Here is a 17,404-nt window from a genome sequence, read left to right as displayed (position 1 = left end):
GAATTCCTTTCACATCAGCATCAGAAATAATTTTAGGCCTGAATATCTTTCTCTTTTCTAATGGCAATGCCTGTACAGGCATGCCTCATAGTATTGCACTTCACTTTATTGTGCTTCAAGATATTGTACTGAATTGTATTGAAGGTTTGTGGCAACCCTGCATTGAGCAATTCTGTCAATGCCATTTTTCCAGCAGCATGTGCTCACTTCGTGTCTCTGTGTCGCATTTTTGCTAATTCTCAAAATATTTCAAACTTTTTCATATGCTGTTGCATACTTACTGGACTGCAGTATAGTATAAACAACTTTTATATGCACTGGGAAACCAAAAAAATCATGTGACTGGCTTTATTGTGATATTTGTTTTATTGCAGTGTTCTGGAGCCACACCCATAATATCTCTGAGATATGGCTTCAAACCAACGAAAAGCTAACTCAAATTTGACCTCTCCAGTACAAGAATAATTCTATTGAGAAATTAGGAAATAAATAAAGCTTTGCCCAGTACCTGAGCTTCTTCCTGTTGCTTTTTAAGCTGTTCAAGCATCTGCTGAAATTCAGCCTCTTTCTGCTCTGCTTCTTCCAAAGTGGCCTGATTCTGTTCCTCATAGGCCATGGCCACCACAGCCAGGATCAGATTCACCAAATAAAAGGAGCCCAAGAAAATCACCAGGACAAAAAATATCATGTATGTTTTTCCAGCAGCACGCAACGTCTAGGGGGAAAAGGGAGATAATTTAATCAGTATTTTAATGTAATGTCTCAAAACAAAGATCTGATTACCATGGTTAGTTAGTAAGATGACTAATTCTATTTAGTATCCAGTGTGTTTTGATCAAGATTTTTTCTTTTGATGTTAAAATTTACAAAAAATTATAATAATTCATGTCTTTTTGTATAAAAACATACATATACAATTAGTATATATATATAATATCTATTTGAGCACCACTACAATGACTATCTTGGGGCCCATGATACAGGGCATATTGTTTCAGTGGGGTTCTATTTCCGTGGCAACCTACTCTCCACCCCCATCTAGTGATGACTTCTTTCTTCCCTCCTCCTCTGGCCCCAATTAACTGTAGCTTTAATTTGATTTTCATATAATTCCTTTTGTTTTTGGTTTTCCACATGCTGCTTTTTTCACCACAGAGAGTTAATGAACTCTTCAAAGTCATGAACATTCTTTGCATCCTCCATAGCCCTTAGCAGAATGCCCTTCGTATAAAAAGCTGTCAATATGTATGTACTGACTGAATCAGCAATTGGCATCTTAAGCACATTCACTTTATACTGGACCCTCCTCTATAGTCTATAGTGTTCTAAAGATGTCCATACAGAAGTATCCATCCATATAATTTCATGTATATTCATGCATATAAATTTTATTCATGGTACTCTGGACCTTACCAACTGATAAAGGTTCTCCCAATAGTCTTGAGTCATGAGCCGAAATAGAGACAAAAAAGCCCAGCTAAAGGTGTCAAAACTTGTATACCCATAGTTTGGGTTTCGACCAGCTTTCACACAGATATATCCTTCAGGACACTGGCTACAAGAGAGAGATAGAGAGATGGAGGTAAGGTCAGCATTGCAATTTCAATAGATTTTGATTTATAGGAATTGTCAAAACCTGGAGTTGCTTTCTATGATGAATTGTCTTGCCTTCGTTTCCAGAGCACTTTAGGAAATTGCTCATGGTGAAACTGTTATCAGACAAAATTTATTGTGAAAACATAGATAACTTAGTTGTAAAGGAGTCAGATTTATAGACATCTAGAACGGCAGAAGGGTACCAAACATTCTGATACTGTCAATGTCCCACTCTTTGCAAAGCAGCAAGAATCAGTTACTAAAAATTAAAAGAAAGCAGCCAAAAGGTAGGGAACTACCTAATGAGCCATTATGTCAGACACTTATGTAGAATTTTTTGACTAAAATTTATATTTGAGAACAGTTTCAGATTTACAGAAAAATTATGAAGATAAGACACAGAGTGCTCATATACCCCATGCCCAGGTTCCCCTATTACTAATATCTTAAATTGGTATAGTACATTTGAATCAATATTGATACATTATTAACCAAACAACAGTAGCAACAACAATTACTATTGAATCAATTTTGACTCATGGTGACCTTATATGCATCACAGCAGAACTGTGCTCCATAAGTTTTTCAGTGGCTGATTTTTTTAAAAAGGATCATCGGGTTTTTCTTCTGAGGTTCCTCTTGGTGGGCTTGAGCTGCCAGCCTTTCAGTTAGCAGCCTAGCATGGTCACTGTTTGCACCACCCAGGGACTCCTGTTATTAACTAAAGCCCATACTTTATTTGGAGCTCTGAGAGCGTAGGGCCTAAGGCACTTGACTGCTAACCAGAAGGCTGGCAATTCAAACCCATCAGCCACTCCTTGGAAGGAAGGTTGGGCAATCTACTTCCGTAGTGATACTGCCTCGGAAACCCAAGAAGGGGTCGCTATGAGTCTGGTCCCACTTGATGGCAGTGAGTTTGGCTTGTTTTTTTATACTTTATTCAGATTTCCTCAGTGTTTCACTAATATCTTTATAATGTTTCAGGATGCCATCTAGGATATCACATTCTAATTAGTAGTCATTGTTTCTTTAGACTCTTGGGTTGTGGCCATTTCTTAGACTTTCCTTGTTTTATATGACCTTGACAGTCAGGTGTTTTGTAGAATGCCCTTCAATTGTAATTTTTCTACTTTTTTTTTTTTTCATGATTAGACTAGGCCTATGAATGTTTGGGAGGAAGACCACAGAGGTAAAGTGTCATTTTCATTACATCATATCAATAGTATATACTATCTGAAAAAATAATAATAATTAAAAAAAAAAAACAGCACATACCATCAATATGATTTATCACTGTTGATGTAACCTTGATTGCCTGGCTTGAAGTAGTGTTTGTCGGGTTTCTCCACTGTAAAGTTGTTCTTTTCACCCTCCTCCTTTTCCTTACCATATCTCTTTGGAAGAAAATTGCTATAAGCAGCCCACATTTAAGGAATGGAGATTAGGATCTATCACCTAATCGTGGAGTATCTACATAAATTACCTGGAATTTTTTTGCACAGGACATTTTCTCTATCCTTCTTTATTTATTTATGTATTTACTCAATCGTTTATTTATATCATTGTGTACTTATGGATATTTATTTTATAGTTTGGATTATAATCCAATGATTATTTATTTTGTTCTTCAAATTATTCCAGCTTTGGTCTTTCAGAGCTTTTTCAGTTTCACACTATATTCCTTTGAAATAATCATGGTTGTGTGTACTTTACTTTTGTTTTAGCACTTTCTTATTTCCTGGCACTTTAAAATACTTTAGACTCACTTTGTATACTTTTTACTCCAGTCCTAGAAATGGCCATTTCTCTAAATCTACCTAGTTCCTTTACTGTAGAATGGTCTTACAGGTTTTCCTCACTATCCAAAAGTAGAGCGTTCCTATGAAACCTTCATAAGCCGAAATAGCAAAAAGCGAAGAAGCAATTACCATTAATTTCTATGGGAGAACATTTTGAGTGTTCCCAGACCAAAGAATAAATAAATAAATAAATAATCTACTAAATCATGCCAGATACACATAGAACCTAAAGTAACACCAACGTATAGTGTTCACAGACACAGTTTAAAGCTATGGTGGCTTAATGCTGAGATAAATCTCGCTACTCTGGGTGCATGCTGCCTCTATACAGCTTGTTGCAAAACAAAAGCTGAGTGTCAGTTTCACTTTTCAGCTTTCTTCATAAAAGCAAACATTTTCTCTAGATTTCTTTCAGTTAGTAAAATTGGTATTAATATAGGTCTCTGTAAAACGGAAATGGCTTAAAGTGAACTCTCAAAAAGTGGGGGATACCTGTATAAACCAAGCTCTGGGTGGTAGTTGTGTTTGTTGCTACTGGGGTGTCATTGCTTCTAGATCCTCACAGCTGACAAGGAGATAGATGTGTTTATACCAACTCATGCATACACACTCCCATATGCGGGTCATCTAAATATGTGTGTAAAATATTTCTGTATGTAACTATCTCTATCTAGATCAAGTTAATCTAGATTAAATTCATACTTATGTCTCTAATCCATTACAATGTGGATGATTCTAAACTTCTCCCCTTGCTTATCTTAACCTCCCACTCCAGCAGTGAGAAACCTGGCTCCCATCATGCACTATCAGCTTACTTAATTGCTCAATACCAGGGGGAATGCAGGGAGCTCTGGTAGCGTAGTGCCTAAGGCACTTGACTGCTAACCAGAAGGCTGGCGGTTCAAACCCACCAGCCACTCCTCAGAAGGAAGATGGGGCAATCTACTTCCGTAGTGATACTGCCTCAGAAACCCAAGGAGGGATCGCTATGAGTCAGGTCCGACTGGAGGGCACATAACAACAGTGGGCATGCATAGTGATTTCATAATTGTTAACCTATAATGCAATGGAAAATGATCTTACCAACTAGAGTATAACACAATGCAATGCACTGCCGTGGAGTCGGATCCGACTTACAGTGACCCCTCCTTGGGTTTCCAAGGTGGTGTTACTATGGAAGTAGATTGCCCAATCATCCTTCCGAGGAGTGACTGGTGGGTTTGAACCACTAGCCTTCTGGTTAGCAGTCAAATACCTTAGGCATTATGTCACCAGAGCTCCTAACTAGAATATAGTTATAGTTTTACAAGCTCCACTCATTTCCAAAGTTACTTATTTCCACACCTCGTTCAGTGAGGTTGTTTCATACATTTGTAATATATTTAGAATCTTTTGTTATATTCTATATTCCAATCTGGGACCTCCCAATCTTATAAATAATTTAATAAAAGTTTGTAATACCTAAAGACTCTTTCTTTGTGCTTTAAATTTTTGAGTTTTTATAAATAATTAATATTTTATATACATCATTACAAATCATACTCACTAGTTATCCCACTCTAAAGAATCCTCTGTGTTTCACCTCTTCAGCTGCCCCAACTTTGATTCATATACTGTGTAGCTTTTCCAGATTTTTTTTTTTCACTTAGCAATATGCATTTAAAATTCATCAATGTCTTTATCTGTCTTGATCCCTCATTTCTTTTTATCATTGAGTGATATTCCAGTGTATGGATATACCACAGTTTGTTTCTCCATTTATTGAAGGTGGTCTCAGTTTTTAGAGATTATGAATAAAGTTACCATAAACATTTACATGCAGGTTTTTGTGTGAGCATATTTTGAAATCAGCTGGATAAAAATCTAGTAGCTAAATTGCTGGATCATATGGTAACACTATGTTTAGTAGTTGTGTAAGAAATTGCCAAACTGCCTTCCAAAATGGTTGTGCCATTTTATATTTCCACCAGCAGTGAATGAGAGTTCCTATTGTTCTGTGTTATCAATTATTTTTATTTTCTTAGTCATTCTAATAAGTGCATGCAGCTTGGAGTTCTTCCTTCAGTGCCGTGAGTTCTTGATCATATGCTACCTCCTGAAATGGTTGACTGTTGACCAGTTTGTTCTTGTACACTAACTCTATGTATTCCTTCCATCTACTTTGGATGCTTTCTCCATCATTCAATATTTGCCCATACAGTCCTTCAGTATTGCAACTTGGGATTTCAGTTTTTTGTTTAATTCTTGCAGTTTGAGAAATGCCAAGCATGTTCTTCCTCTTGATTTTCCAATTCCAAATCTTTTTATATTTCATTATAATCATTTATTTGTCTTCTCTAGCCACCCTTTGAAATCTTCTGTTCAGCTCTTTAACATCATCATTTCTTCCATTTGCGTTAGCTACTCTCCATTTTAGAGCAAGTTTCATAGTCTCTCCTGACATCCATTTTGGTCCTTTCTTTCTCTCTTGTCTTTCTAATGGCCATTTGCTTTCTTCATATATGATATCCTTGATGTCTTTCCACAACTCATCTGGTCTTTGGACACTGGTGTTCAATACCTCAAATCTGTTTTTCAGATGATCTCTAAATTCAGATGCAGTATACTCAAGGTTTGATTTTGGGTCTCATTGACTTATTTTAATTTTCTTCAGCTTCAGCTTAAACTTGCATATGATTAATTGATGCTCTATTCCACAGTAGGCCCTTGGCCTCATTCTGACTGATGATATTTAACGATTTCTATGCATTCCATCTGGCAAGGTCCATGTGTCTAGTCATCATTTCCGAAACCAAACTCACTGCCTTTGAGTCAGATCCAACTCATAGCAACCCCTCCTTGGATTTCCAAGGCAGTATCACTATGGAAATAGATTGCCCAATCTTCCTTCCAAGCAGTGGCTGGTGGGTTAGAACCACCAGTCTTCTGGTTAGCAGTCAAATTTCTTAGGCACTATGCCACCAGAGCTCCTACTCATTGTTTATGTTGTTAAAAAAATGTATTTGCAATGAATGTCATTGGTCTTGCAAACTTCTGTCATGTAATCTCTGACACCATTTCTGTCACCAAGGACATATTTTCCAAATACCAATGATTTTTCTTTATTGACAACTTTTACATTCTAATTACCAGTAACTATCAATTCATCTTGATGAGTGTTTGATCCATTTCCAACTGCAGAAGTTGGTAAAACTAGTTTTCCTCATCTTTGCCTTAGTAGTTGATGCAAAAATTTGAATACACTGGTCTTCTTTGTATGCATATGGATATTATCCTATCACTGACAGCATTGTACTCCAGGATAAATCTTGAAATATTATTTTTGGCATTCCAAGTGATGCCGTTCCTCTTCAATTATCATTCCTAGCAAAATAGACTATATGAGTGCCTTATTCAAAATGCCCAATATCAGTCCATTTCAGCTCACTTATGCCTAAGATATTGATCTTTATGCATTCTATTTCATTTTTGATGACGTCCAATTTTCCTAGATTCATACTTTGTACATTCCATGTTCTGATTATTAATGGATGTTTGCAGCTGCTTCTCATTTTAAGTTGTGCTACATCAGCAAATGAAGCTTTCAAAAGCTTTACTTTCTATCTATGTCATTAAGATTGACTCTACTTTGAGGAGACATCTCTTTCCTGGTCTTATTTTGAATGTCTTCCAACTTGATGGGCTCCTCTTCTGGCACTATATCAGACAGTGCCTCACTGCTATTCATAAGGTTTTCAGTGGTCAATTCTTTCAGAAATAGACTGTCATGTCCTGCTTCCTAGTCTGCCTTAGTCTGGAATCTCCACTGAAACCTGTCCACCATGAGTGACTCTGCTGGTATTTGAATTACTGGTGGCATAGCTTCTAGCATCAGAACAACATGAAAGCCACCACAGTATGGCAAACTTGACAGGTTTCAGGAATTAATGGAACACCAATTGAGAAGTTTCAACAAATGGATGCAATGCTAAAAGCACTGATTCATCTATTCCAAGAAATTTTGAAGACAGCTACCTGGCCAATTAATTGGAAGAGATATGCATTTGTGCCCATTCCAAAGAAAGATGATTCAACAGAATAAGGAAATTTTTGAACAATATCAATATCACATGCAAGTAAAAGTCTGCTGAAAATAATAAAAAAATGGTTGTAAGGTACTTCCAGAAATTCAAGCTGGATTCAGAAGAGGACATGGAATGAGGGATATCATTGCTTATGTAAGATGGGTCTTGGCTAAAAGTAGAGAATACCAGGAAGGTGTTTACCTATGTTTTATTGGCTATGCAAAGATATTTGACTGTGTGGATCATAAAAAATTATGGATAACTTTGTGAAGAATGGACACTCCAGAACACTTAATTGTGTTCATAAGGAGCAATCATTGAAACAGAACAAGGGGATACTGCATGTGCCAGGGTTATATCCTTTCACAATACTTATTTAATCTGTACGCTGAACAAATAATCTGAGAAGTTTAACTCTATGAAGAATGTGGCATCAGGATTGGAAGAAGTCTAATTAATAAACTCTTATATGCAGATGACATAACCTTGCTTGCTGAAAGCAAAGAGGACTTGAAGCATTTACTAATGAAAGAGAAAAGACTACACCTTCCATATGGATTATACTTCAATATAAAGAAAACAAAAATCCTCACAAGTGGACAAATAAGCAACATCATGGTAAGTGGAGAAAAGATTGAAGTTGTCAAAGATTTCATTTAACATGGATACATAATCAACACCCATGGAAACACCAGTCAGGATATCAAAGGATGCATTGCATTTGGCATGCTTGCTGCAAAAGTGTTAAAGAGCAAAGATATCACTTTGAAGACTAAGATTGTTAAAGCATTGAGCTAGTATCGAAAAGTTAGCAGTTGGAACCCATCATCTACTCCATGGGTGAAAGATGTGGCAGTTTGCATCCATAAAGTTTTACAACCATAGAACCCTATGGGAGTTCTTTGTCCTATTGGGTTACTACGAGTCAGAATCGGCATTATGGCAATGGGCTTGGGTTTAGTTTTTGACCCAAGCCATGGTATTTTCAATCTCCTCATATATACATGAAAGCTGGACAGTGAATAAGGAAAACCTAAGATGAACTGAAGGATTTGAATTATGGTGATGGTGAAGAATATTGAATATACCATGAACTGCCAGAAATATGAACAAATCTCTCTTGGAAGAAGAGAGATCTTTTGTACTCTTGTACTTTGGTCATGTAACGAAGAGGAGCCATTCCCTGGAGAATGATATCATTTTTGGTTAAGTAAAGATTCAGAGGAAGAGAGGAAGACCCTCAAGGAGATGGATATACATACGGACTGCAACAATGGTATTAAGCATAGTGACAATTCTGGATGGCACAGGACCAGCAGTGTTTCGTTCTGTTGTACATAGGGTCACTATGAGTTTGAACCATCTTGATGATACCTAATGTTCTGGTTACCTAGTGCCATTCTGATAAGAATATACCACAAATGGGATGGCCTTAACAAACAGGAGTTTATTCTCTTATAGTTTGGAGGCTTTAAGTCCGAGTTCAAAGTGCCAGGCTCTGGGGGCTTGGTGAAAGCCCCTCAGCCTTGGGCTTCAGCTTTGCCTCCTGCTCCCACCCACTGGAGCTAGAGGCTTTTCTTCACTCAGACAGCTGCTGGCTGCTGAGACTAACAAGCCCAAGGTTGACAAGTAAAAGGGCACAGTCCCTGATGTTACCAAACCACATGGCAGGCCATTGATTCAAGTCCATTGAAAGTCCCAAGATTGGCAGAGCATGGCAGGCTGCTGAACAATGACACAGCTACATGCAGGGTTCAAGCATGCCATAAGCTAGAGACCATTCCCAAAGCTGCTGCTTATATACAGGAAGCAGACCACATCCCTAAAGCAGCTACTCAGCTGCTTGTGGTAAATCCCACCATGGAGTTGATTACCAGTCTTATCATGGGCAATAACTGCCACCAGCTGCCCAGCCACTCAACCAGGCCCAGCCAAGTTGACACATGAACTTAACTCCACCCCTTGTCAACGTGAAAGCTGTACAGATCTCCAATGGGTGGTATCTGTACAGATCTCCTCCACTGGGTGACTACAGCCCCCTAGTTCTTGAGCAGCAACCTCACCCCCTTGGCCAGGCGGGCCCCGTTCCTTTCCCTCTTGGGCATGGCAGCCCTGCCCCCTCAGTCTTGGGCAGTGGCTTGACTCTATCCCACTAGCTCACATGAACGAGCAGCCCCACATTCCAGAACCAAGTTAGTGAAGGTCTGGCTCTTTGAAACCTAGGGAGCTATGAGGGTTCTACCCCCAAAAGCCATGATCCTACACTTGAGACTGAGGCAGCTCTGCTTCCCATTTGCTTGGTCTCTCAGCTTCTGCCAATTAATACCCAAGGGCAACCCACTCCGACAGGAATCTTCCTGCCCAAAAGACACTCAGCTTTCTTGCTCTGTGGGCTGGCCAACCTGCTACTCCATTTCATACCGGTCTCTTCTACCAATTAATGCCTGAAGGCAGCCCACTCCTCCAGGAAGCCACCTACCCAATGGCGCCCAGCTTTCTCCTCCATGGGCTGGTAAGCCTGTTGCTGTTTAATGCTGGTCTCTGGGCTCTGCTACTACCATCTCTCATGCTGTTCTCTCTGTTGATATCTCTCAGCCAGTCTCTTGGCTCTGCTTCTGTCATCTCTCATGTCACATGCCAGGGTTTCTCTGCCAGAGTCTTGGATCAAGGATGCACTCTACTCCTGTTTCCACATTTTAGGTATCTGTCAGAGCAGCACCCCACTCTCTCCATACCATATTCTGTTCTGGTTACCTAGTGCCTCTCTGACAGGAATATACCACAAATGGGATGGCCTTAAAACACAGGAGTTTATTCTTACAATTTGGAGGCTTTAAGTCCAAATTCAAAGTGCCAGGCTGTAGGGGCTTCAACTCTGCCTCCTGCTCCTGGCCCACTGGAGCTAGAAGCTTTTCTTTACTCAGACAGCTGCTGGCTGCTGAGACTAACAAGCCCAAGGTTGACAAATAAAATGGCACAGTCCCAGTGTTACCAAACCACATGGCAGGCCACTAATTCAAGTCCGCTGGAAGTCCCAAGATGGGCAGAGCATGGCAGGCTGCTGAACAAATGACACAGCTACATGCAAGGTTAAAGCATGCTATAAGTTAGAGACCATTCCCAAAGCTGCTGCTTATATATGGGAAGCAGACCACGTCCCTACTCAGCTGCTTGTGGTAGATCCCACCATGGAGTTGATTTCCAGTCTCATCATGGGAATAACTACCACCAGCTGCTCAGCCACTCAACCAGGCCCAGCCAAGATGACACACAAACTTAACCACCATACCTAACAACAACAATAAATGCATAGAAGTTTCTCATTGTTGTTTTAATTTACCATTTCCTAACAATAAATGATACTGAGAATCTTTTCATATAATTATTCTCCATTTATTCATCATCTTTAGTCAAGAATCTATTCAGATCTTTTGCCTACTTTGTAATTGGTTTGTATTCTTGAGTTCTTTGTATATCTTGGATGCAAATTGTTCATTGGGTATGTGTTTTGAAAATATTTTCTACCAGTCTGTGACTTGCCTTTTCATTCTCTTAAAATTGTGTTTTGCAAGCAAAAAGGCTTCTTTTTTTTTTTTTTTAATTTCACTGAAGTCCAACTGATTAATTTTTTCTTTCATAAATTGGTGTTATATTTAAAAAGTCATCACCAAACCCAAGGCATGCAGATTTTTCCTTTACTTTTTTGCAAGAAGTTTTATAACTTTTTATTGACATTCAGATCTGTGATTCATATTACATATAAGATATAAATCTAGGTTCATACTTCTTCATGTGGATCCTTAATCATTCGAGCATTATTTGTTTAAAAGATTATCCTTTATCCATTGAATTCAATTTGCTCCTCTGTCAAATATTTGGCTATATTTGTTTGTGATTATTTCTGGGCTCTCTACTCTGTTCCATTGATCTGTGTATCTGTCCTTTGCCAATGTAATGCTATCTTCTTTACTGTTGTTGTTGTTAGGTGTCATCGAGTCATCTCTGACTCATAGCGACCCTATGCACAGCAGAACGAAACACTGCCCTGTACTGTGCCAGCTCCACAATCCTTGGACTTGAGCCCTTTGCCACAGCCACTGTGTCAATCCATCTCATTGAGAGCCCTCCCCTCCTTCACTGACCCTCCACCTTATCAAGCATGACATCCTTATCCAGTGAATGGTTGCTTCGGACAGCATGACCAAAGTAGGTGAGACGAAGTCTGGCCATTCTCCCTTCCAAGGCATTCTGGCTGCACTTCTCCAGAACAGACTTGTTAGTTCTTTTAGCAGTCCATGTTACCTTCAGCATTCTTTGCCAGCACCACAACTCAAAAGCATCAATTCTCCTTTGGTCTTCCTTACTCATTGTCCATCTCTCACATGCATATGAGATGATTGAAAATATCATGGTTTGTGTCAGGCACACTCTAGTCCTCAAGGGGACATCTTTGCTCCTCAGCACTTGAAAGAGCTCCTTTGCTGCTGACTTGACCAGTGTTATACGTCATCTGATGTCCTGACTGCTGCTTCCATTGGTGTCAATTTTAGAACCAAGCAATGTGAAGTCTTTAACAACTTCAATCTTCTCTCCATTTATCGTGATGCTGCTTATAGGTCCAGTTGTGACTATTTTTGTTTTCTTTATATTGAGATGTAATCCATACTGAAGACTGTATTCTTCAATCTTCACCAGTAAGTGCTTCAAGTCATCCTCACTTTCACCAAGCAAAGTTGTGTCATCAGCGTATTGCAGGTTGTTAATGATTTTTCCTCCAATCCTGATGCCATATTCTTCTCCATATAGTCCAGCTTCTCAGATTATTTGCTAAGCATATAGATTGAATAAGTATGGTGAAAGGATACAACCCTGATGAACTCCCTTCTTGATTTTAAACAATGCAGTGTTCTCTTTTTCTGTTTGAACGACAGCCTCCTCGTCTATGTATAGGTTCTTTATGTGTACAATTAAGTGTTCTGGAATTCCCATTCTTCTCAATGTTATCCACAGTTTGTTGGAATCCACACAAACAAATGCTTTTGCATAGTCACTAAAACACAGGTAAACATCTTTTTGGTATTCTTTGCTTTGAGCCAAGATCCATGTGATATCAGCAATGATATCCCTTGTTCCACGTCCTGTTCTGAATCCAGCTTGCACCTCTGGAAGTTCTCTGTCAATATACTGCTGCAACTGTTTTTGAATTATCTTCAGGAAGATTTTACTTGCATATGATATGAATGATATTGTTTGATAATTTCCACATTCTGTGGGATCACCTTTCTTTGGAATGGATACAAATATGGCTCTCTTCCAGTCACGTGGCCAGGTAGCTGTCTTCCAAGTCTCTCGGCATACCCAAGTGAGTGCCTCCAGTGGGGCATCCATTTGTTGAAACATCTCAATGGGTATTTTGTCAATTCCTGGAGCCTTGTTCTTCGCCAATTCTTTCAGTGCAGTTTCAACTTCTTCCTTCAATACCATTGATTCTTGATCATATGCCACCTCCTGAAATGGATGAAGATTGACCAGTTGTTTTTGGTACAGTGATTCTGTGTATTCCTTCCATTTGCTTTTCATGCTTTATGCATCATTCAACGTTTTGCCCTTATAATCTTTCAATATTGTCACTTGCGGCTTAAAGTTTTTCCTCAGTTTTTTCAGCTTGAGAAATGCCAAGGATGTTCTTCCCTTTTGGTTTTCTGACTCCAGGTCTTTTCACATTTCATCATAGTAATTGGCTTTGTCTGCTTGAGCTGCTCTTTGAAATCTTCTGTTCAGCTCTTTTATCTTGCCCGTTCTTCCATTTGCTTTAGCCACCCTCTGCTCCAGGGCAAGTTTCAGAGTCTTCTTCTCACATCCATTTTGGTCTTTTCTTCTTTTCTAGTCTTTTTAATAACCCCTTGCTTTCTTCATGGATGATGTTCTTGATGTCATCCCACAATCTTCAGGTTTTTGGTCATTGGTGTTCAATGCATCAAATCTGTTCTTTAGATGGTCTCTAAATTCAGAAGGGATATATTCAAGGTCATATTTTGGCTCTTGTGGACTTATTTTAATTGTCTTCAACTTCAAGTTCAACTTGCATATGAGCAGTTGATGGTCTGTTCCACAATCAGATCCTGTCCTCGTTTTAGCTGAAGATATTGAGCTTTTCCATCGCCTCTTGCCACAGATGTAGTCAGTCTGATTCCTGTGTACTCCATCTGGAGAAGTCCACATGTATAGCCACCGTTTGTGTTGTTGAAAAGAGGTATTTGCAATGACTAAGTCATTAATCTTGCAAAATTCTGTCATGTGGTCTCCAGCATTATTTCTGTCACCTAGACCAAATTTTCTGACTACCGGTGATTCTTCTTTGTTTCCAACTTCTGCATTCCAGTCACCAGTGATAATTAACACATCTTGATTGCATATATAGTCAATTTCAGACTGCAGAAGTTGATAAAAATCTTTAATTTCTTCATCTTTGGCTTTGGTGATTGATGCATAAATTTGAATAATAGTTGTTTTGGTTACCTAGTGCTGCTCTGACAAGGATATATCACAAATGGGATGGCTTGAACAAACAGGAGTTTATTCTTTTACAGTTTAGGAGGCTAGAAGTCCAAGTTCAAAGTGTCAGGTTCTAGGGCCTGTGTGAAAGCCCCTCGACCTTAGGCTTCATCTCTGCCTCTTGCTCCTGGCCCACTGGAGCTGAGGGCATCTCTTCACTCAGACAGTTACTGACTGCTGAGGCTGACAAGCCCAAGGTCAACAAATAAAATGGCACAGTCCCGATGTTACCAAACCACATGGCAGGCCATTGATTCAAGGCCACTGAAAGTCCCAAGGTCAAAAGAGCATGGCAGGCTGCTGAACAACAGCTCAGCTACATGCAGAGCTCAAGTGTGCCATAAGCTACAAACCATTCTTAAATCTGTTTCTTATATACAGGAAGCAGACCACATACCAAAAGCAGCTACTCAGCTGCTCCAATAGATTCCACCATGGAGTTAATTTCTAATCTCACCAAGGAGAATAGCTACATTCAGCTGCCCAGTCACTCAACCAGGTCTAGCCAAGGTGACACACAAACTTAACCACCATAATAGTAATATAAATTGGTCCTCCTTGTAGATGTATGGATATTATCCTATCACAGACAACATTGTAGTTCAGGGAAGATACTGAAACATCCTGTGTGGTGATGAATGCCACTCCATTCCTCTTCAAATTGTCACTCCCAGCATAGTAGATCATATGGTCATCTGATTCAAAATGGCTGAAACCAGTCCATTTCAGCTCACTAATGCTTAGGATATCAATCTTTATGTGTTCCAATTCATTTTTGACAACTTCCAATTTTCCTAGATTCATACTTTGTACATTCCCTGTTCTGATTATTAATGGATGTTTGCAGCTGTTTCTCCTCAATTTGAGTTGTAATAATGACCTGGTCTTTAGAACCTAATCATGTTGATAAATGAGAAGTTGGTGTACTTGATAATGGAAGTGATTATTAAGGTTTGTGTGATAGTTGAAGATCTGTCAACTTGGCTGGACTTCACTTGTGAGTGTTGTTTCTCATGATGGATCACATGACTATGTCCTAAGCGGCCGGTCAGTCTAGGGGGAGTTTCCCCAGGGGTGTGGCCTACCTGTAATACTATCCGAGGAACAAACTGGAAAAAACAGCATTCCAGATATATGCTTCCTGGAGCGAGCAGGTCGCTGCGTGCCCCAGAGGAGCCTTTTGGATTTTTTTCTTTGTTGGGAACGACGGCTCGGCGTGTCGGTTCTGATTCTCCCGGCTCTGCTGCGCTTGCGGGAACCAGACGACTCCAGGCCCCATCTCTCGGCGGCCCTGCGTGTCGGTTTTGATTCTCCCGGCTCTGCTACGCTTGCGAGAACCAGACGACTCCCGGCCCCATCTCTCTCTCCAGAGACGAACTTTGTGACTTGAACTCCTCTGCCGTGCGTGTGAAAGCCAGACGGCCCTGGGACCCATCCCCCTCCAGAGACGAACTTTTCAGATTGAATCTGCCGGCTTCTATACGTTTGTGAGCCATTTATCTAAGATAAATCTCTCTCTCTCTCTCTCTCTCTCTCTTTCTCTCTCTCTCTCTCTCTATATATATATACTTTGCTGGTTTTTGTGTTTCTCTAGAGAACCCTATCCAACACAGTTTGCTAAGCAAATTTACCATTTATCAAGTACACCAACTTCTCACCAGCCACTCCTCAGAAGGAAGACCAGGCCATCTACTTCCATAGAGCTACTGCCTTGGAAACCAAAGGAGGGGTTGCTATGAGTTAAATTGACTCAACAGCAGTGAGTTTGGTTTGGTTAAGGATAGAGTATGAATTAATCAAACTTATACGCCATTTTGGAAAAACCTAGGTGGCACACAGGTAAGCACTCAACTTCTAACTGAAAGGTCAGCTGTTCAAATTCACCAGGAGAAAGATGTGCAGTATGTTCTGAAAAGATTTACAGCCTTGGAAACCCTCAGGGCTGTTCTAGTCTGTCCTATAGGGTCCCTATGAGTCAGAATTCACTCAACAGCAGTGGGTTTGGTACACAAAATTTCATCTATGCTTTTATATAAATCATAATAATAGTTAAAGGCAAGAAACAATTATGATTAACTCAGTGCTAGTTCAAATGCTTTATGTGTATAAATAATTAGTCATCACAATAGCACTAAGAGAGAGACTATATTACTCTCCTCATTTTAGAGATGAGTAAAGTGAGGTGCAGAGATTAGGAAGAATTTCAAAGAATTTGTAACTAGTAGAGTTAGGATTTGAACCCAGGTATATCTGAAATCAAGGAGCTCTGGTAGTGTTATGGTTAAAGCATTGGGCTACTAACAAAAAGGTCGGTAGTTCAAACCCACCAGCTGCTCCGTGAGAGAAAGATGAGGTAGTCAGCTTTTGTAAAGATTTATAGCCTTGGAAACCTTATAAGGTAGTTCAGATCTGTACTATAGGGTTGCTGTGGGTTGGAATCAACTCATTGGCTGTGGGTTTTTTGTATACGTGAACTCTAGAACCTATGCAATTACACACTACCATCTCCTAACAAAAGCTGTGAAAAGTATGAAGAAAAAACTTTTTGTCAAAGCTTTTTCTCAAAAACCTTTGTGCCAAATTTTAGTAATTGTGATTTTAGGACCAGTGGCATGCAGTAAGACAAAGAAAGTACTTCTTAGACAGCACTACTCTGCAGTATATACACATAAGGCCACCCTTGCATATATTTTCCTGTTTTTTTTTTTTTTTTTTAAGTTTTCATCTATGTGACTAGTATACATTTTCATTAACATCTTTAGATTTTCATAGCCAGATCAGCTCCTCATTTTCTAGGAGACCTCAGAATACATTGAGGTTCTACAGCCTTACTTCTATTGCTGTCTTTTGGATCTTAAAAAATTATTGATAGACTTTGATTTAAAATAAAATTTACAATACTTTTAGAAAGTATGTTAAGTGTGACAGGCTAGCAGGTTTGTAGAATGTGACCACAACAAAACTTTCAAGTGTACAGAGTCAGACTTGGATATGCTTTTGTCATACATCTACCCTATGGCTTTTTTATACACACGTCTTCTGCTATTCAAGAATACTGAAGTCCAATTAATTACCTGACATGTCCCATGAAACTTCATGTCCCATGAAGACCCAAAAACTTTCAAACCAAGGAACCAAATCCCATGAGGTGCTTGGTTGTACATAAGCAACCTCAGCAGCTACTCTCTCTTTTTTTTTGGTAATCATTTTTTGTCATCTTTTATTGTTGTAAGTATATACATTACTTACCTTCTTCCGTTTCAACTTTTTACAAGTGTACAACTTATTGACAGCAATTCCATTAACCAACTGTACAACCCTACCCTTAATTAATATGATGTGTTGGGTAGTGCTTGGGGTCTTAAAAGCCAACAAGCAGCCATCCAAGCC

General features: G+C 39.3%; 1 protein-coding gene across 1 annotated transcript in view; it reads right to left on the bottom strand.

The window, feature by feature from the left end:
* Nucleotides 1–17,404, bottom strand: part of LOC103203129 (sodium channel protein type 3 subunit alpha) — a 115,351-nt gene that overhangs the window by 79,647 nt on the left and 18,300 nt on the right. The window contains exons 8-9 of the mRNA XM_007948320.2: nt 1,414–1,555; nt 509–715 (exon numbers count right to left, since the gene is read on the bottom strand). Of these exons, the coding sequence (XP_007946511.1) occupies nt 509–715; nt 1,414–1,555 (349 nt within the window). The remainder of the gene's footprint in view (nt 1–508; nt 716–1,413; nt 1,556–17,404) is intronic.

The sequence above is a fragment of the Orycteropus afer genome, unplaced genomic scaffold (assembly GCF_000298275.1).
Source record: "Orycteropus afer afer isolate SDZICR_OR568_19922 unplaced genomic scaffold, OryAfe1.0 scaffold00001, whole genome shotgun sequence".
Taxonomy (NCBI): domain Eukaryota; kingdom Metazoa; phylum Chordata; class Mammalia; order Tubulidentata; family Orycteropodidae; genus Orycteropus; species Orycteropus afer.
This window is presented reverse-complemented; position numbering and strand designations above follow the sequence as displayed.